General features: G+C 39.7%; 1 protein-coding gene across 3 annotated transcripts; it reads left to right on the plus strand.

Moving 5' to 3' along the window:
* Positions 1-3,754: 3,754 nt before the first annotated feature.
* Positions 3,755-20,266, plus strand: LOC145433799 (signal transducing adapter molecule 2-like). Of its 3 annotated transcripts, none has more exons than XM_080311054.1 (18): positions 3,755-3,888; positions 5,359-5,443; positions 6,260-6,395; positions 6,472-6,590; positions 8,106-8,254; positions 10,878-11,024; positions 12,403-12,514; positions 12,577-12,704; positions 13,285-13,361; positions 13,427-13,514; positions 14,162-14,279; positions 16,703-16,853; positions 16,917-16,982; positions 17,042-17,105; positions 17,867-17,915; positions 17,972-17,995; positions 19,165-19,228; positions 19,326-20,266. In XM_080311054.1, exons 1-18 carry the CDS (start codon positions 3,843-3,845, stop codon positions 19,431-19,433), a joined length of 1,731 nt encoding a protein of 576 aa, XP_080167180.1. In that variant the 5' UTR covers positions 3,755-3,842; the 3' UTR covers positions 19,434-20,266. The 3 variants fall into 3 exon arrangements, with proteins under 3 accessions (XP_080167180.1, XP_080167181.1, XP_080167182.1); XM_080311055.1 differs by having other exon boundaries at positions 16,703-16,852; positions 16,925-16,982; XM_080311056.1 differs by lacking the exon at positions 17,972-17,995.
* Positions 20,267-20,586: the final 320 nt, after the last annotated feature.

Here is a 20,586-nt window from a genome sequence, read left to right on the forward strand (position 1 = left end):
TCTTCTTTTTTGAGATTTCGTCTTCTTTTTTGAGGATTTTGGTCACATATAGGGGCAAATTCGACTGATATACATTAAATCAGCACTGTGGGAACGCTACGGCGACTATTTCGGGAGCTGGACCGGAAAGTTGACCTTTTTTTCAGTCAACCACCGGTTAATGTGAAAGAAAAGCTGTATTTTCCGGCAGTTGAGCTTCTTTTTCTCTTATAGTCAAGCGACCACGAAGTGGGAAAAATTTACCATTTTTTCAGGATTTTTCTCCGGTTTTGAAAGTTATCAATACCTAGTTATATCTGTAGCTACTGCCCGTTCACGGGAGAGTTAGGGCACATTGCATTGAAACAGCAATGACATAACGTTAGCAATCTATACTCACAACTATCCTGTAATAATTAAAAACTACAGAGGCCAAGCCAAGCAAGAGAATTTTATAAATTTAAATTTTATTTTTTGTCATAAATCGATTTAATATATTTTGGGGGCCGCACGAAGGCTATCTGAGGGCCGCATGCGGCCCTCGGGGCCGCACTTGGGAATCACTGATATAACATATATCCCTTTTGGCATCATGGCATGGTTTCAAGAGTAAAATTTCACGCAACTTATATATTATATAACTCGAAAATTCTTTCTGAATAAACGTATCCGTGAGCATAGTCGTCCTTGTTCTTCTGCATTGTCCCCTTCGTGCCGTTGTGTTGGGCCGAGATGAGCGTATAGAGTTCATGTGTATATGCAGGTGTTGCTGTGGCTCCTACGGGTTATCGTTACTTCCACAATCTGCATGACATATATCAACAGCCTATGGTTCGGGTAGCTATAGAGGTGTGTATAATAACCAAAGCAGGGTTGGTGGAAATGTCATACTGGTCCGTTCAAATATTTAGGCCAATTATTCTAGGCAAGAAACCATTCCGTCACGCGCAACTTATCGCTGAAAACAACCACTGTTTCCGAGGAGGGTTGGTGCGATGACATGCAAAATAAGGTCAAAAACATGCAAAATAAGGTCAGTCGCGACATGCAAAATAAGGTCAGTCACATGCAAAATAAGGTCAGTAGCGACATGCAAAATAAGGTCAGTCCGCACATAAATCCAAATCTATACTCCAATTACAAATCCAACTTTTTTCTCATGAAAAATAAATTCAAAATATCTTTCCTATATAGTAATTTCACGATTGGCATTCCCCATCTATATCCTAAATCTGAAGATGTTTCAACAAAATGTAATCAGACGATTATTACAATTACGAGAGGTGAGTCGCATGTAGAATATAAAGAGTCCGCGTATAAATCCAAATGTTTACTTCAAAACCTACTGTTTTCTTATGCCACTGACCTTATTCTGCAATCTGCATGTGGCGACTGACCGTATTTCGCATGCGACTGACCTTATTTTGCATGTGACTGATCTTATTCTGCATGTCGCGACTGACCTTATTTTGCATGTGACTGACCTTATTTTGCATGTGACTGACCTTATTTTGCATGTCGCGACTGACCTTATTTTGCATGCGACTGACCTTATTTTGCATGTGACTGATCTTATACTGCATGTCGCGACTGACCTTATTTTGCATGTGACTGATCTTATTCTGCATGTCGCGACTGACCTTATTTTGCATGGGACTGACCTTATTTTGCATGTGACTGACCTTATTTTGCATGTGACTGACCTTATTCTGCATGTCGCGACTGACCTTATTTTGCATAAGACTGTCCTTATTCTGCGTGTAGCGACTTATTGTGACCTTATTTTGCATATCATCAAGGCGCCTGGTTGCCGTGGTTGGGCCCAGGGGCCTGGCTGCCCATCCAACAAGTCTCTGCTGAAGAGATTCGGTGTCCTAAACATAGAAGATATTCAGAAACTAGAAATCACCACGAGTGACCTATCGATCTCGATTTCCATGACATGCCGCCCTGTTTCTTGTCGCTTTCTTTTTCTATACTAGCTTTTCTACTTTCATTCAGTGTGCATGCCTTATTTTTACATTGCCTAGGCCAAGGTGAGTGTCTGATTCCATAGACTACTCCAGGTCGCTTCGCGACATCTTCCTGTCTTTTCATAGTATCGCCTTTTTGTGGTGTATTGAACTGATAAAATTGCTGATAAATCGATGATGATGATGACATATAAATTCAGGGTCTCTATTCGCGGAGAGTATATAATTTTCATCATGTTTAACGCGGAATGAGTATGGCTGAGTATAAGATTCCTAAGTTGAAACACTCGAAACATTCCAGATAGGCAAATTTTTACAAAAAATTCCAACGAAACATTACAAAAAATTCCAACGAAACAAAGTCAGAAACAACGGATGAAGATTTTCTGACGCAGGCGGTATAATGACACAATGGCCTGACCATTTATATCCACTTTTTTCGTAACGGCTAGAACAACCCACTGCTGTAACATTGCTCCCAGTCTTCCCCTATATTTTGAATTTCAATTTTCACGGGGACATATATCAGAATTTTCATTCGAATTTTGATATTTCAATGTTAAAAGTAGTGTAGGTAACAAAATTTATATTTTGATTTCCAGTAGAAAAAAGTTGGATTTGGAATTATGATTTTTGCGCGGACTGCATGCTAAATAAGGTCAAAAACATGCTAAATAAGGTCAGTCACATGCAAAATAAGGTCAGTCGCGACATGCAAAATAAGGTCAGTCACATGCAAAATAAGGTCAGTCGCGACATGCAAAATAAGGTCAGTCACATGCAAAATAAGGTCAGTCGCGACATGCAAAATAAGGTCAGTCACATGCAAAATAAGGTCAGTCGCGACATGCAAAATAAGGTCAGTCACATGCAAAATAAGGTCAGTCGCGACATGCAAAATAAGGTCAGTCACATGCAAAATAAGGTCAATGGCATGCGAAATAGGGTCAGCCGCCACATGCAGATTGCAGAATAAGGTCAGTGGCATAAGAAAAATGTAGGATTTGATGTAAATATTTCGATTTATACGCGGACTGTTAATATTCTACATGCGACTCACCCCGTAATCGTAAGAATCGTCTGATTACATTTTGTTGAAACACCTTCAGATTTAGGATATAGATGGGGAATGTCAATCATGAAATTACTATATAGGAATAATATTTTGAATTTATTTTTCATAAAAAAAAGAATTGGATTTGTAATTGAAGTGTGGATTTGGATTTATGCGCGGACTGATATTAATATTCTACATGCGACTGACTTCGTAATCAAGATAATCATGATTATCTTTTGATTGAAACATCTCAGGATGTAGGATATAGATAAGGAATTTCAATGTTGAAAGTAGGCTGCTATACAGGAAAGATATTTTGAATTTATTTTTCATAAGAAAAAAGTTGGATTTGTAATTGAAGTATAGATTTGGATTTATGCGCGGACTGACCTTATTTTGCATGTCGCGACTGACCTTATTTTGCATGTGACTGACCTTATTTTGCATGTCATCGCACCAACCCTGTAGCTGTTTCCGGTCCGGTATATAGGGGCGGAGCAAAGTCGAGACTCCAGACACACCTCCATTACCCCCATCATCAGAAACCATGTCAACTCTCTTGTTAATGATCCCCAAATCTAACAACCATAACCAGCGTCAAGCATCTGAGCATAGCAGTGACTGAATGATAGTGAGTAGCACATAACACTGTCATGTGTAATCCGATGGTCTTGTTGAACACTTCATTGATGTGGTGTAGTGCCAACTGATTATCAGATATTTTTCATTTGATTTTTACGCATAGGTTTAGAATATTTGCTTGGAATACATTCTATTATCATTAAAATTTGTACGTTTGACACGTTGAAAAGAGAAAACTGCAATCATTCAAAATGGGGATATTTGGACCTGCCAGCACAGTTTTCGATGAGCAACTCGGTATGTATGTTATGATAATTGATTCATTTGTGTAAAACACATTTGTTTTTCCGGGACGTAAACTTTGTGTCCCCTCCCAGTGGGGGTTAGCTTGCAGTGTATTTAAAATAAACCATCCAAAATATTTAGTAATCCGTTGTACATCATAAATGAATATTTGCCAGGTAATCGCCAGAATCAAGAATCTCATCATGCCACGAAAGCGGCTTTGTCTCGCAGGGAATTTTCCCATTACATGCAAAGAATTATGTAAAAGATATTATTTTCAAGTTGAGACTTGGCTGGGGGTTGTAGCATACTCACATAGAGTGGATGCTGATTCATGTAAAACAGGGGCGGGCAACATATGGGCCGGATCCGGCCCGTGACGGGATTTTGAGCGGCCCACAGAGAGTTTTTACACTGCAAGTGAAATTCTAATCCGAAAGTACCGGTATTGATAATTTTATGCGTCACATAACGAATCCAAGTTTTCCAACCCGGATATGATGGCAATGGAACAATTTGTCCTGTTCGGGTCTACAATACTTACATTTGTGAACAAACATTTTCGACCATGAACTTAAACACAACATGGCTGCGTTCCAATATAACTGATGCTCACGTGCAATCGTTACGAAGGCTTTCTACATCTGACATGCAGTCAGAGTTCAAAGTACTTGTTGACAACTCTGATCAACTTCAACAGCTATTGAAGTACATTAGGGTAATATATTAATTAAATACTGTTTTGGGTCTATATGCTTTCAACAAACGTTTAAATTATATACGATTTATTCCTTGTATAGGTGGATAAATATGCGAATGATGTATCGACTCCGTAATCCGGTTCGCCAAGCATTTCATTTCCCATATCAGGTCTGCCAACTGGATAAGTTGTCCGCCCCTGATGTAAAATGTAGGCTACCCTTATATACAGGCCTATATGACTTCACATCAAACCCAGCTTCTCATTATTCAATTGACTTAACACAAAGTCCGTATAATTTGTATTATTTTATTGTTGGTATGGTTTATTTTTGCTAATGTCGATTAGACATGGTGCTTGTTCAACTGTGCCGGCATAAGGTAACTACTTGAGTCTTTATTCATCATGTTCTGCACTACCAGATGATAATCCTACCCACCCTGCAGCTTAGGTCCTTGGCAGTTATCTATTGAATTTCTTTCTGTGTGTTGGTTTTTACAACTGAACCTCGATTGTTTTTATATATTGACGTGGAAAGTTTGTTTTCGTTGTGATTTTTCTGCTGCTTGCTAGTTTCATGCTACAGCAGGAGAGTTGTCCTGAGTTTTGAAACTGACAGATATTTGTATATATGGCTCTATAATACACGCTTCGTTTTATGTACATGTGTTATATATAGTAGGTGCTGTGCCATGGCAGTGCCTGAGCTGTCAACCACAATGAATAAGAACACACAAGCAAATGTAACTCAATTACGGTTCAAGAGATATTTTTTGTTCTAGATAAAGCTACAGATGAATGTAATACTAAGGAAGACTGGGGCCTCATTATGTCAATTTGCGATAAAGTGAAGACAACGCAAGATGGGTAGGACTTTGTATGGTGATCGTGTAACTAATTAAATACAGATGATTGTATAGTAGACTTTACTTGTTACTTTTCACGTGATATTGAGATCAGCTGAGACTAATGACACAACCATATACTTCTGGACCACAGGGCATAGGTATTATCAATGGTAACATGACCTAATTTGAATCATTGTCATAATTGATCTACTTTGTATAAAGTAGTCAAATTGAACTGCATAGCCTTTTCATAAATGTTATGCAATATTGCATTTATAAAAAATATAGTCTATTGGTAAAGTATTATCACATCCGAATTGATATAAATTTTGCTATGCTAATCATGCCATGACCAGGGAAGGAATATCGTCAATTGAAACCAGTGATTTTTAACCTTTTGCATATTTTTGGTTTTTGCTTTTGGTTTTATGTTGGCAAATTTAGCTACAAGGTTTGCTGCTGCAAGCATGTAAGAATAGGTATTTTTCTAATCTTTGATATAAAATTTGTTTGGTAGGAATATTTCTTCTGAAATTTTTTTCTAATCTAGATTTTATTATTTTTTTAATCTTGAGTTTTACCTAGAATATCCAAGCATTGCGCAATCCCTAATATCCAAATGCTTCCAAGATAGTGTCTTGCCTGGTTTGACAAAGTAAGCTATCGAATTGTGCCAAAGGCCATAGTTCTGTCAATCGTGGGCATAGGCTCATAATACTTATCTTGCAACCGGTATTTCTTTACCATAATGATAATAACAATCCGAGCATCAGACCACCACCCATCTTTCAACGTTTCCCCATGTGTGTCCATAAAATTTATTGTGATTTTCTAGGTCAAAAGAATTTTGTAAAGCAATCACACGGAAAATTACACAGAAGAATCCTCACGTCTCCCTACAAGCGTTAACGGTGTTGGACTCGTGCGTGAACAACTGCGGACTTGATTTCAAAAAAGAGGTCGCATCCCAGGTACGTGTGGTTTTTAACGTCCACCGTGTCCGAGATATCGACGCGGGTTATGCCATTCTGCAACTTGATTTTCCAGGAATTCATCAGTCAGATGCGAGCAATAATGGGAAATCCCCCACATCCAAAAGTACAGCAACACTTGAAGATGCTCATCAGGCAATGGGCTGAAGATTTCAAGGATGATCCACAACTCAGGTGAGAATTATTTTTATCCAGGACTGTAAATGTCGGTGAATCAAGCAACTCGTATGTAATGATCTCTTCATTGCTGGTCTTGGCCGGATTTTTCAGTCGCTAGACATCATATATATATATATAAACTGGTACCATCCTGATCAGTTGTAGATATGTCAATGCACACATTTTGTCAGTTCGTAAAATTTCCACACCTGTCAATAGTGGTATAGACAATATCCGAACTCTGAGGTTCTCAGCCTTTTTTTCTTCACGGACCCCTCTACGGTTTTAGTTGAAATTTTGCTAAATTCTTGTTCAACTGTCATCTGAATTTTACCAATACTAACTGCAGGCTGGTGATAAACCGCGAAAAATGACTTTTTCTGAAAATAATATACCATTTATGTAGAAATTAGGAAGACTTTTAGTATTTCTAAGCCAATTCTGTAGCTGCATTTCTCGATGTACACGATCATGTCTTGGTTGCCGCTACGTCGAATTGGTAATTTTTTCAGTTGACCGCTTCTTCGCGCCCCCCTTCATATGCTTTCACACCCCCCAGGTTGGGAACCACTGATCTAGCAGCTCAATGTTGGAATTATTCTTGAATAGCGGTTATGTATATCAGAGGAGAAATGGATTTCTGCAAACAATTTTTCCCAAAACCCCAACAAAACATCTCTAAACAGCAATATGTTTGTATTAGTTGGCTATTGGCAATTTTGCAATTGAAATGAGTTTGTACAGTAGAATATTTCATCCCGAATCGCGATTTTGTTCATTTGAATCCAGATGTTTTAGCAGTAATGAAGCAAAACCGTCTCGTGATTTTTCTAATTAAATAAATCCTAGTCTATCAACCATTTTCCAAATTTGGAGGTTTCGCGGACCCCTTAAAATGCTTTGCGGGCCCCCCGGTTGAGAACCACTGTCCTAGCTTTTATCGATATTACTACTGACTTTTGACTGTCTCAAGTTGCCTACTGCACTTATTTTTTGCCTGTTATAATGTTGAACTTGAATATAGGCTACAATTGAATCATTTTCGTCTGACACTCGTCGGGTAATCGTCAGGTTCTACTAGTGACGAAAATATTCAGGTTTATTTCAATATGGGTTATTCAATTATAGTAGGCCTATATAATAATATATTGAAGTTCTGTACCTCCAAGAGTCTGTTGAGCTTGAATATTATGGCTTTCCCAAAATTTGTGATTTGACAGGCTGACAGCTTGATATTGATGGTAGGCTACTAACCTTAGTATTTTGGCATATCTTCATGCTCGCCTTGTTAATTTCACAGTTCAGAATTAGTCTATCAATTGACTTGAACAGGATTTAGTAACTGCTGATAGTTGGGTTTGGTTTTAACATATTTGTCCAAACACAATGTCTAAGACCAATTCGATGACAGCAGATGTCCTTAATTGGCGACAACATTGAAATTTCGAACTGGCACAATGACGGACATGGAATCGCATCGGTATACTGCTGGCTTTAAAAAAAATTTCATACAATGCTGTGATTTTTCAGTAAATTGACATCATTTTATCACTTCATGAGAAGTGAGGGTGTCGAATTTCCAACTCCGGAAGAAGTCAATCCGAAAAAGTCGGCTGCACCAGTCAGCAAAGATCCTAATGTCGTATCCAGCCAACAAGAAGCCGATGATATTGCCAAAGGTTTGATTATGTAGTTCCAGTTATCCAGTATATTGTCTAAAGTTGCAAGTTGTCGTCCACTGGGTCGGCAAGTTCTTGCTTTCTGCTCGATTATGTTCTATGAATAGCTCTCTATAGCCCTTTTATGTATTCCGCATTAACATGACCTGACACATCTCATTGAGATTAAGGGTAGGCCTACATTGACTCTGGTCATGAATTTTTTAGAATGTGTACAACAAAATTGTTATTCTGTTACTGAAGCTTGCTGATAGCCTCAAGAATACGCACACAGCTCACTGGAATGTTGATAACGGATTTGCTGGGCCTTTGCACGATCTCACCAAATAAAATCATGTTATACATAGTATGTTATTTAACTCCCTAATCACTGTGTGTTATTTGATGAAGATTGTAAATCATGATTGGTTTAGTTATGTGATAATAAACCCACAAGGTGCTACTAGGCAATTCGTCTCCAGATGGACCATGCTTCCTTTGCATTGATGATATACTGTTCAAAGTAGCCCGTTGATTACAATAATCAGATGTGGTAGCCGGTACGTACCTCATAGGCAATCTTGGAGGAGGAAGAATGTCATTTCCCCTATTTCGAAGCATTCTGTGTCTTGACTGGTATCCTGTATTATATAACTCATGCGGCACAAATTCACGATTTAAATTGATCGCAGTGGTAAGCTATGACTTGTCCGAAGAAGCTTGCTCATAGTCGGTATTTGCGTAAGCTGCCTGTGAAAGATGCTTCTCTCTGCGTGATTCCCTGTCACACAAATGGCATCGGTAGGGCCATGCTTTGAATTATTGAGGCTAACTGTGGCTCGGTCAGGATATTTTCCTGAACTCATCCAGTTGCCGATCAATTTCATCAAGTGTCAGTGGATATTGGAGATCGCATCAAGTTAAAATGCCTCAAATGGATTATGTTGGTTCTATATCCAAATTTGAAGCGGGTGGTACACTTTGTTCATCAATACCGCCAAGGCTTTAGAAGTTGTAGGTTTGGGTCTCGGTCTAGCACATTCTAGGTGTCGGCGGTTTATTTGGACATCTCCCTACGTCCCTGCTCATAGGCGTTTTTACAAAAAAGTCCAGAAAAAGACGCGATACGGATAAGTGCAATGGCAGAGAATGACAAAACGAGGAAGCGTCCAAAGACATGAATGTTTTCAAATGTCACAATAATGTTGGGCAGTACATCGATGCTAGATATACATTATACAAGTAGGCCATAAGGGGGATGTGGGTGTTAGATTGATAGACGGTACTCGGTTGTTTCAACACCCTCACATGTTCATTGCATTATCTGTTCTTGTGCGGATGAGATGAATAGAATAGAACCTCATTTTGTATTGTTATATATAGTTGCCGAGTGCTGACTATTACCCCTGACGAGTATCGGCCGAAAATATTCTGGTTCATTTCAATGCGAATATAATATGCAATTGTATATTGAAGCTCTGTCTCTCGAAGAAGCTATTGTCATTTGATGATATTCTTACACTAAATCTCGTAACCACCACAAAGAGTAGGTTATTTTTTCAAAGCACTATATATATCAGTAATGACCTCACTGTCTTTGGTGGTCTTTATACTGGACTTACCTAGCTATGTATACAAAGCAGTCAATATCCTTGTCACTGACAATCACCTGTGTCTGGGGCATCTGGAAATGGCTGCTAGAATAATGTGAAGATCTTACCCGGCTGCGTAGAATACATGTCTGTGTTGCTGTTTAAATGTTCACCACAGAGTTGGTATACTTCTTTTATCTTGATCTACTTGTAGACCACAACTACAGACTACTATTTGACCACAACTAAGATCTTTTTCACAAGGTGTTTCTTTGCAAGTCACTATCATGGGGTATGCGTCACAGAAACCCCCGCAAATCGGCTTCAAGATCGAATTTGCTAGTACTATGAGCAGTTGCGGGCCAGTAATACAATATGCTGTCGATGCCACTTACCGGTTCTTTTTGTTGATCTGTCTTTCCAGAATGAAAAGAGAGGGAACTTGTATGAAAACGGCTTGCAAATGAAACCTTAATGGAATGTTTTTTAGATGTAGGCCTAGTTGCCCACATCATGATTGCCTTCTTCACATATAGGCCTACTTACTTTTGAAACATGGAATGCATTCAGCATTGTCGTCTTAAGGCAGGGTTCATGAACCCTTCTAGAAACTCCTACCTTATAAAATTACCCATGATCCCTCACGGTCCAGGTCACAGAAACAGATTTATATGATATTTAATGTGCAAAGGGGATCCCCAAAATATAACTGATTAACAATGAACACGAAAAGATAAGCTTGAAAAAACAGAATGACATCACCTGTTTGCAGTGTGCACCGCAATGTTATTATGACCTACTTATGAAGCAAATACTATGACTGCTATAAACACTTTGAACAATGTTTTGACGGAAATTTTTATAAATCAATGTTCATCATCTTTTCGTGATCAAACTGCTGTTATTGGTATGATCGGTATATTTGTGAACATTGCGGCCTCTGCTGCTACTGTCACAGAGGATGTTCAATATATGCTTGTGGATTGTTGTGAAGTTTTTAAAATTAGTTCATAACTACTGAATACTGATGCTTTCATGGTTGAAATCTATAGCTATCGAAATGTCGCTGAAAGAAGACAAACAAAAGAAATCTACTTCAAGCGGTATCACGAACTCCGGTGGAACAGGAAGTAGTTTGTATCCGACCGTGCTAGACAGTTCTGCCGCAACGTCGGGCAATTCTTCAACATCTGTTTCAGGTGCGATTGATTGTATTGCTTGATTTAGCAACATATGCTATTTGAAAATGTTTTCTTCTCTTACCCAACTTATTGCTTGAATTTATGTTTGATGACTATGTCCGAGTAGGAAGTGGTTCCAATGTATGAAGTCACTGGCCTCTTACTCCTGAACAAGTTAACACTAGGCTACCGATAAAATAACTTTTCAAAACCTTGAACAGTCAGCAAGATTCACACTTAAATATTTATTAGGAAAAAGTCAAAAACTGACCTCAATGCAATTAGAAATCATTATATGTGAGGTTTAGGGAAATGAAATATGCACCATTTTTCTCTCTTGACTGTTTCATCGGTTCGGTACTCTGAACTGTCGAGTGTTGATCACTAGTTTGGTGGTCAAACAGAAAAACAAAGAGCCGTTAGCTAGTCATTTTTAGTGAGAATCTGTTGAAAGTTGACTTGCCTACCTGATTTACATTCTCTAATAAATCCGAACTGATGGTATGCAATGCCGAATTCAATCTTTCACAATATTGACGGAAGGCAAAATTTCTCGACAGTTGATATTGAAATATGTTGTTTTGGGCACTGTATTTTAGAAGAACCTTTCAATGCATAGCGTCGAGCAGTTGTCCCTGTGTAATAAGACTACACAAAGAATCGCACTCACCGAGCAGCTCTCCATGCCGTTGTTTACACAGACTTATCTATTATTGAAACCGGCTGAATGGTGTGTACAGGCTGCAATTCGCTTTGAATATGAACAAAGCACACCGTTCGCATGTGTCACGTCTATATGCTATTGCGAGTCATTGATGTTTTTAGTTTATGCCTGTGGTGCGCAATGTTTATATTTACATGGAGGACGTGATATTATTGAACAACAAGTGTTATTGAATTGGCATTGGTCTTTTTGTGTTTGTTATGGATGACGGCAATCACAAAGTAGCCTAACATCTTAGTTTATAACAGTCAAGAAGCGAGGGTTAATAAATTTGTGCGAACTGATACTCTAAATCCTTGAAGCGTAGCAGGCATCTTTCCCTCATGATCACTTTCGGATAAACCTTTGTTATTTTAGGTAACAGATTATGCTTCCTAATCTGAGATAAATTGCACATTTTCTTCAAATATTTGAATACGGTATTTGACTGGCGGTACTCGGCTTGAATATTGCTTTCAGGGCTACCTTCATTGCAGTAGAATTACTTTTCGTGTGCCCCTTGTCAGGAGTTAAAATCACAATAAGAATCATATACAAAGAGATCTCTACTGCAATGAACTTAGTCCTGAAAGCAATATTTGAGTTTAGTACTGCCTGTCACCTTCGGTGACCGAATGTGCGGAAACTCACTCATCGGACTCTTTCGTTTCTGATGCGAATTCGGCTTTCTAGGCTCATCGAATATCTCAAAAAGGACAGTCAAGGCCTTGTACGATTTCGAAGCAGCGGAAGACAACGAAGTGACTTTCAAAGCCGGCGACCTGATTTCGATTCTTGACGACAGGTTAGCTTCCAACGCTTATATAAGACTATGTGCCGTAGCGCGAATTCTTATCCTTCTTACAGCGATGCCAATTGGTGGAAAGGACAAAACGGTAGCGACATCGGGTTGTTTCCCGCAAATTTTGTGACCAGCGATCTCGCGGTGGAGCCCGAACCTGAATTCGGAAAGGGGAAAGCGGATGATGAAGAAGGTGGGTTGGGTGCTTACCACGGCGTTTTATTTCCCCTGTGGACCGAATACCGATTTCGTTGTGTTTACATAATACATCGATAGCTTTTATCAACTGAAAAGCACGCAGCATCCAGCTTTGGGCTGATTCGCATCACTTTTCTATGAGTGCATTCGTCTTTACCGGTATTACTGAGCAATATGTTTATATCTATATGTGACATGGCGCTGCGCTTCATCGCAAACTACATAGAAGCTGCTCGAATAGACTTCTCACTGGCTTTTTGCACCAATAATTGGAAGTAGCTCCGACCTGCCTTGTATACCACTACTCAATCAACAGTAATAGGTCTTTAGTGCTTTGTATTAGTATCCTCTTTAGCCTTTTAACCTTAAACATGGGGACCCCTCCCTGCTAGATTTGGTATCGACTTATGCAGCTTTGCCGGGAAGATGCTATCAAAGTATACTGTGTACAAGCCAATTTTTTATTTACTGAATTCTATGGCGTACGCTTGCCGATTCATTATGCTCAATCTTGCCCTGTTTTGAGAGTGTCTTTCATCATTAAACGGCTGTTTGATCGTGGTTTATCTTTTCAGAACGGGGGGTGACGTTTAACGAGGATGTCGAAGTGAGAGAAATCGACGCGATGGAACCGGTGTTGGAGATTGACGAGGTACCGATTGTGTTTTGCCGGAGCCTGTTTTAAGCAAAGGTCATATTTGCCGGACTTGTTGTCAGAATCTCATGGACGAAACCCTGATGGAGTTACAAAATACGGACCCGGAAACCGGAGTCGCGGACGGCCAAGAGCTGATCAACAAGGAAGGTGAGTCTTGCTTGGGCATGCTCACCAGTTCTGCAAGTGTTAAGTTATTCCATCACGTACATCGCCCTTTGCGTCGTCGATTTCTTAGGACTGAGAAGACACGGAGAATTGAATTAGCAATATTTTTGAATTTTTTTATATGAAATATCGACCGATGTTGATAACCGGCAATTTTCCAAATATCGGCCTCGATGATCGGCCGTGTCGATAATCGTTCGACCTCTAGTAGAAAGTAGTTTCGGGGTATGTTTCCATCACTTCGCTTATATAAGTGAAAATATCATAGCAACTCAGTGAAATCACTCCAAATGAACATATTTTCAAAAATTTCACCTATTTGTAGTGTAATTAGTCATTTTGCGTTAGTTGCGTAGATGTCGTACACTACCCTGCAATTTCGAAATGAAGCCCGCCTCCGATTTTCAGCTAAAAGTACATGATTCTCTGCGCAATCTACTTTTTAACACCGCCAAACACGGGCACCTTACCGGCCTTTTCTACCTTCACTTAGAATAGCTTTGAAATGTCCTGGAAATGGCTACTTCTACTTGTAATCGAGTAGGAATTTACGGCGTTACTTTTACATCTACTTGAGTAGCAACGCTCAATACTTTGACCACCTCCGATATACTCTCGTCTCCTCGCAGAGTCTTGCACGCAAATGGGTCCGTTAATCGATCAAAAACTGGAAGAAATCGACCGGAAACACTTGGAGCTGACGCAATTGAACGAGAAAATCAAAGAAGCGCTCAACATGTATGACAAGTGAGTACATCGGTTATTTTCTTTGCGATGTCATGTCAGCTTATGTGACTGAGAATAGGAATCGAACTCTACATTGTGTTACTGTTACTCGTCTTCATTTAGTGACAGCCTTCGTAGCTCGGCGGTCACGCCTCCAGTCTCAACAAACCAAAGTCTCCGGTTTGCCACCATGGATTTTGGGGGCTAATGAAACCACTTTGTTCTAGGTTTCTATGACGTATTTCCATGTTAGCCGTTCTATGGTGCAACTATTCCCCACTGGAGCTATAGATTTGATGATGCCTTGATCCCTTCGCTACAGCATGGTTTTGCATTAGAATTTACCTTCGTCTATTTTGTACGAACCGAATAAATACCGGTAATTATCTCTCTCTCCCCTGTTTATCGAACTAGGATTAACCCGATTGTATTGTTAATTGGATTTGTTTCGTTTAACCGATTGGCGCCGGCTGCAATTTTCGAAAAATTTTACTTCAATTTTCAAAATCGAAAAACTGTACCTTAATGGGATTCGAACACCTTGAACAAGGTGTCGTTGGATTCAGAACTTCAACGCGGATCCGATTGCGCCACTCAAATCATTTCGAGCACTGTGTCTGGCCACTTATATCGAGAGCAAGCCGAGAATTCGTTGATGAGAAACGTATTACATTTACTGTACTGCTTATAAACCTTAACATGGATATCTGGTGACATAGGCTTCTTGTGAATCATATCGGCGAGGAAATCATGATCTTGGAGATGGCTCAGTCGATCTAATACGCCCTAATATCGCCATTATCCAATAGATACAGTTCTGAGGGTTTGCACAATAAACACGCGCCAGACCGCAGAGTGAATGAGTCATCGGCGAGTGAGCGAGTGACGCGCGTGTATTTATTAGGTAGCGTAGCCTTCCAGGGCATTTACAAAGCTTATAGAGCACGTAAATGGGTCACTTTAGTATTGATAAACGGATATTGTCAAGACCTAACCATAAGGACAAACCACAAACGCATATCTTACTACAACGTAAGGTTTATGACGTTAGTTGGTAGCACTTCATACAAACATGATACACAAGTTTGCGGGGAATACACAGCGTGTAGAATTGGTCTTGTTGCGATATATACATCACTATTAGCTGTTAGTCTGATGTATAGATATAATGTTATGGGCATGTACTCTCCACAGATACAATCTAAGAATGTCTACTACCGATAAAATTCAGGATATAACACATTATGTTACGGATATTCGTCCCTGCGTTTGACACTAGTGTGGTAGTCTGCAGGAATTCTCTTCACGATTTTTAGAAGCGGCCTTGGGGTGACATAGGCATAACTAATGTTGTTTATTTTAGCCTTGAAGGTGGAGATTGGCTAGTTCTATTGAAAGAGACAATCCGTAAATGCCTTTCATTACTACAACGAAAGATATATATCGTTACACGACAGCTCTTTGTATATCCAGATGAACACTTTTGCGTAGGTATATGCGCTGAGTAATATTGTATTTAGCCCGAATTATACTTGACTATAAGACATTATTTAGAATCGTATAGGCAACAACTATTCACAGACACAATCTATGAAGGTATATCACTATTAGAACTCGATACATATCCCGTTATGTGACCAGTATTCATCCATCTGCTTGAAGCTGGTACGGTAGGCTGCGAGAATTCTCTTCCCGGTTTTCAAATGCAACCTTGAGCGATGCAGACATAACTAGTATCGTTGTTTTAGCAAGAAAATCAGAAGCTGACAAGCACTATTCATAGAAACAAACTACAACAACTGGCTATGACGAATAAAACCAAATATACGACAGGGTATATGACGGGTATCGGGAACGCACGTTTCCGCGAAATGATGCGGTCGGCGGATATCTTTGTCACGCGCCTATCACATAGATTTTGAACACCTTATATGTAACTAATATCAGATACGAAGATATGTGTGAACTTGTATGGACACTAGCTTTTCACAGAAAGAAACAACTATGCTCTAAGACGGCTAGAACAAAACATACAGTACGTTATGTGAGAGTGGTCAATGACGCGCGCGTTGCCGAAAGAGTGTATTTTGCAACATATTTATCTACGGTATTTGATATCCGATTTCGACGTCTTAGATATAATATATATCAAATATTATGGTATCAATGAACTTGCACAAACAATATCTATCCGTAGAAATAAACAGCAACGACCAAGCACGATTAGAACGGGATATATAGTGGTTCTGATACAGTACTCTTCCCTCTAACGGCAATGGGTAAAAATACCCACGCCGGCGCCAAACGGTTAAAGGAAACTACCGCCTATTCGACACCGATTTTTTATCATGTTTTTTCGCTGTCTAGCTTAGTGCAACACTGAAACTTCTAGTTCTACCCTGAAATGAAAGTAACTCTGGAAATACCGTCTCATCATTTCGCAGATTGATGAACGAGATGCCAGCGTATAACCCAACTCTACCTACGCCGTATATGAAACAGCCAGGATCTATGCCGGGTATGAGCCCTTATCACCCACAAGGCGTACCGGCATCCACTTATTCCACCATGTACTCTCACCCGCACATGCAGCAGGTCAACGATCTCGATATGTAGTTTGTCGGTCAAAGCTGCTAACACTTTCGATATCTTCCACAGATGGGTGCGACGTATGTGAGCAGCGGTACGCATTTATCAGGTGCCGTGCCCAATATGTATCAACAGGTAGGTTTACGATGCGACACAAACTACCAGTCATGGAGCTTATGTACTCTTGCATTCAGAACCCGACCGCACAGATGCAAGCGCAGTATCAAGCCACCAACGGGATGGTAGCACCTAATCACGGTTTGTTGCATATTTCAATACTACAAATGCAATTTGTTTTTAAATATCTATATCAAGGTCCTCCTATTGTCTGTAATTTTTTATCGGCAATGCGATAAGAACCTTTATACAATGCTTTAAGATAAAGTTTTGCGTTATCATATATCCACACTTCGGTAAAGTTCTAGCTTTTGCAACTCAAGCTTACTTTGTGCGTAAGAGATCAATATTGTAAGATGAATTGTTGGGATGGACTGATTCAAAATGTTCTCTAAACTTTGAGGGCTTTATGCTTCCATTGACAAGAACCTTCCTACATAGAAAGCACCATGTCTTTTGTATACCGTTACTGTGAGTAGGGATGAAAGTAAAATCAAAGGAAATACATCGTTTGTTGTCCTTCCTATTCTTCGGCATTTCATGATATGGAAGGAAAAGTTAATTAGATAAACAAAAAGTTTATTGACCTTGGAATAAAAACCACATTGGCCCTTCATGGACCTTTAAAACTAAGTCTTCTGAACCCAGCTTACGAATCCTTGTTATAAGAGATCAAAATGTGTTTGTTATAGTAATTGTGTAGTCTGCTGGTATATCCCCACTAGATTGAATGCATGATAACAGACAAAAGCAATTTATGTGTGCAGCAATGTGTTTGAAGGTCTAAATTTTACTGTCTTCTGATGCTAAAAATGCCAGTAACTTCATAATGACATTTTGTAACCCCTTGCGTGACTTAAACATGTGTGGAAGAGGTGCTCATATTGAATATTCTTTTACAGCACCCCAACAACTTGGACAGCTGCCAAGTGGCCACCAATCCGCCCCTGGGTAAGTACGGGTTTAGATGATTGCAGTCTTGCGATGTTAACCTAACTTTTGGGCAGATCCAAGGATGAGGGGAATGATACGTATGTACAGCATGGCTATGATAGCGCACATAGCAGCCAATCAATATATCATCCGCATACCGAAAATTCTTCAGAATTGATATAATTATTGCAATATTGATGTGGTGATACAGTGATTTTTACCAGTTACGTTTCTCACAAACCTATCACCGTGTGCAGGCAGAAAATAATCAGGCAGTAAATTATCAACCTGTTGGAGATCTGTCTTTGTAATTTAGGACAGGACTAATTGTCATGATTCACTGATCACCGGTATGTTGGGTTTGATTACAAATCAATTTGGAAAATATGATTCTTTTTTATATTCTGACAAAAAGACAGAAACTCCTTTTTGGATCGAAGTCCTGTAGTGTGGAATAACTGAAAACTTTCAATATGTCTTTCCCTCAATACTTTAGAGCAGCGGTTCTCAAACTTTTTTCGACACACCCCCTTCATGACAGTCAATAATTTCGCGCCCCCCTTATTGTGATATCAAAAATAATAAAGAGAGCAATCAGTAGTCCAGGAATCGCAACGGATAGTTTGATTGCATTGAAGGCCATGCCATGACTGTTGATGAGAGAATTCTGAAAGACGAAATTCGGACAATACACAGCACTAACCATTAAATGAGAAAAATTTTTAAGTCAACTGTGGTTTCGCGCCCCACAGTTTGAGAACCACTGCTTTAGAGTCTGAATTTACCGTAAGAGTATTAGCCATCGTTCCTGGTTCTGTCTGAAGTATTTCAGAGAAAGCCATCGAGATTTCCTACCAATTTATGGGCAGCATCTTGATTGAAACTACAGATTGATATGAAATGAATTTGACAGTTGCCGTGGCTCAGTGGTTAGATCACTGGAAAAGCAATCTGCAAGCCAAATCTGTTGAGGTTCTAATCACATTGGCGGCCATTTCTGTAATACCTAGCATCTAACGAGCAAAATCCATCCGAGTGCAATGGGTAGGATAGCAACAAGAGAGCCATCTGGCGTAAAACTCTTTCCAAACTATAACACGAATCACTTATCGGCTGTGGTTTGCACCCTGTCTGTCCAACATGGGAAAAGCTGAATGACAAAGAAAATCTATGTAAAGTGGATCATAAATGCTTTTTAACGGTCCAAACTGCCTCCTTGTGTCATAATCACGTGGAAAAGGCAACTCATCGATATCTTGTGTTTTAGGCAATACCCTCAGCAAGTTTATAGCGATACCGCTCTCCGAAATCAAGCCACGTATTCTCATCAGGTGAGAACCGCAGACTGGCTGCGCCATCACGCAACTGTGTCTTTTTTTGTCCATTTTGATCGGTTTTCAGCAATTTCTGATCACGTCTTTTTCACAGTCCAACGTAGCACAGCAGCAGTATGCGAGCTCCGCCTATGCCCAAAGCGGACAACTGCATGCTCCGGGACAACAATTTAATCCCGCCGCAACGCAGCCTCTTATGTGAATCCTGAATTATTGATCGCACCGCCCACGTTAAGTTATTCTTTCGCGGATTTCCAGTGAAACATTCAGTGCAATCTACGTCCCGGTTCGTGCTTGATGTTGAACTACCTGCCGACCCCTTGAAGATCATCCATGACGTTGACTTGCTTGAGCCGTGTCTTAAGAAAAGATGTTTATGCCTATCCCATACTTTGCATTTGGACATTGTGACACTTTTGTTTGAACATTCGTCGAACAAGTATCATGTTGTCGCAAGTTTTATAAATGGTGCAAGTCTATTTATTTCAGCCGAAAGGTAACAACGTTCACGATTATATGGATCATTTCAGGATTTGGAAGTTATTTTGCTAGGGGTCACACTCAATCCTGGTAATTTCACGGTACAACTGCGCTGAAATGCCGAAGAGGTTTATCGGTCATCATCTTCTCTAAATTACAATTTTAAAGTCTGTCATTAGTGTTTCGTTTAGTTCTGTTGCGGAATGCCATGTTATCCCCTCTCTGAAAATGGGTAGATGTCTTGTTAATGGAAGTGATCGACTTCGATGGTATTTTGTTTGGCGATTTGTGTTCTGAGGCGGCAGAAGTTAACATGAAATTTTACCGATCCCAAACTCTGATAGCGTTAGAGTGTGCCTGATTGAGATCTCAATTTCTTCTTGTCTCTGACAGACTCTAGGTGGGTGATTTTGCGCGCTCATGCTCTTGATGAAATGTGCTGTCATCAAGAACAATACAACATGTGTTTTCTTGTAATTTGTATATCTGATATTATTGTTTCTACGTGAAATTGTATGTATACTATTTTCATTCGATCGAATATCGCTGGTTTCATTCTTGTCTGAAGGACTTTGGGTTTCCTGAAGGTTACATACATGTATAGAAGTGGCAGTTTACTTGTTAGCATTATTGTGTGAAGTATAAGTATGTTGGGTAATTTCGGGAACTTCTTCAAAAGTTACGGTAAGAAGACTCACGCCGGGGTAGTTGACTTCATGCATGTGTATCAGGCGTCAGTGAAAGATCTTGTGAAGTAACTGAAAGTGTGTTGCAACAATTCGACATATCCTTTCACATCCACTAATGCTGTGGACCCACGACTTGACAGCACACCTTGTGGTTTAAGATTACTACCGACTCGTCGGTTGGCAATG

This window comes from Botryllus schlosseri, chromosome 2 (genome assembly GCF_051294905.1).
Source record: "Botryllus schlosseri isolate E-star chromosome 2, Bs_hap1, whole genome shotgun sequence".
In the NCBI taxonomy this organism is placed as follows: domain Eukaryota; kingdom Metazoa; phylum Chordata; class Ascidiacea; order Stolidobranchia; family Styelidae; genus Botryllus; species Botryllus schlosseri.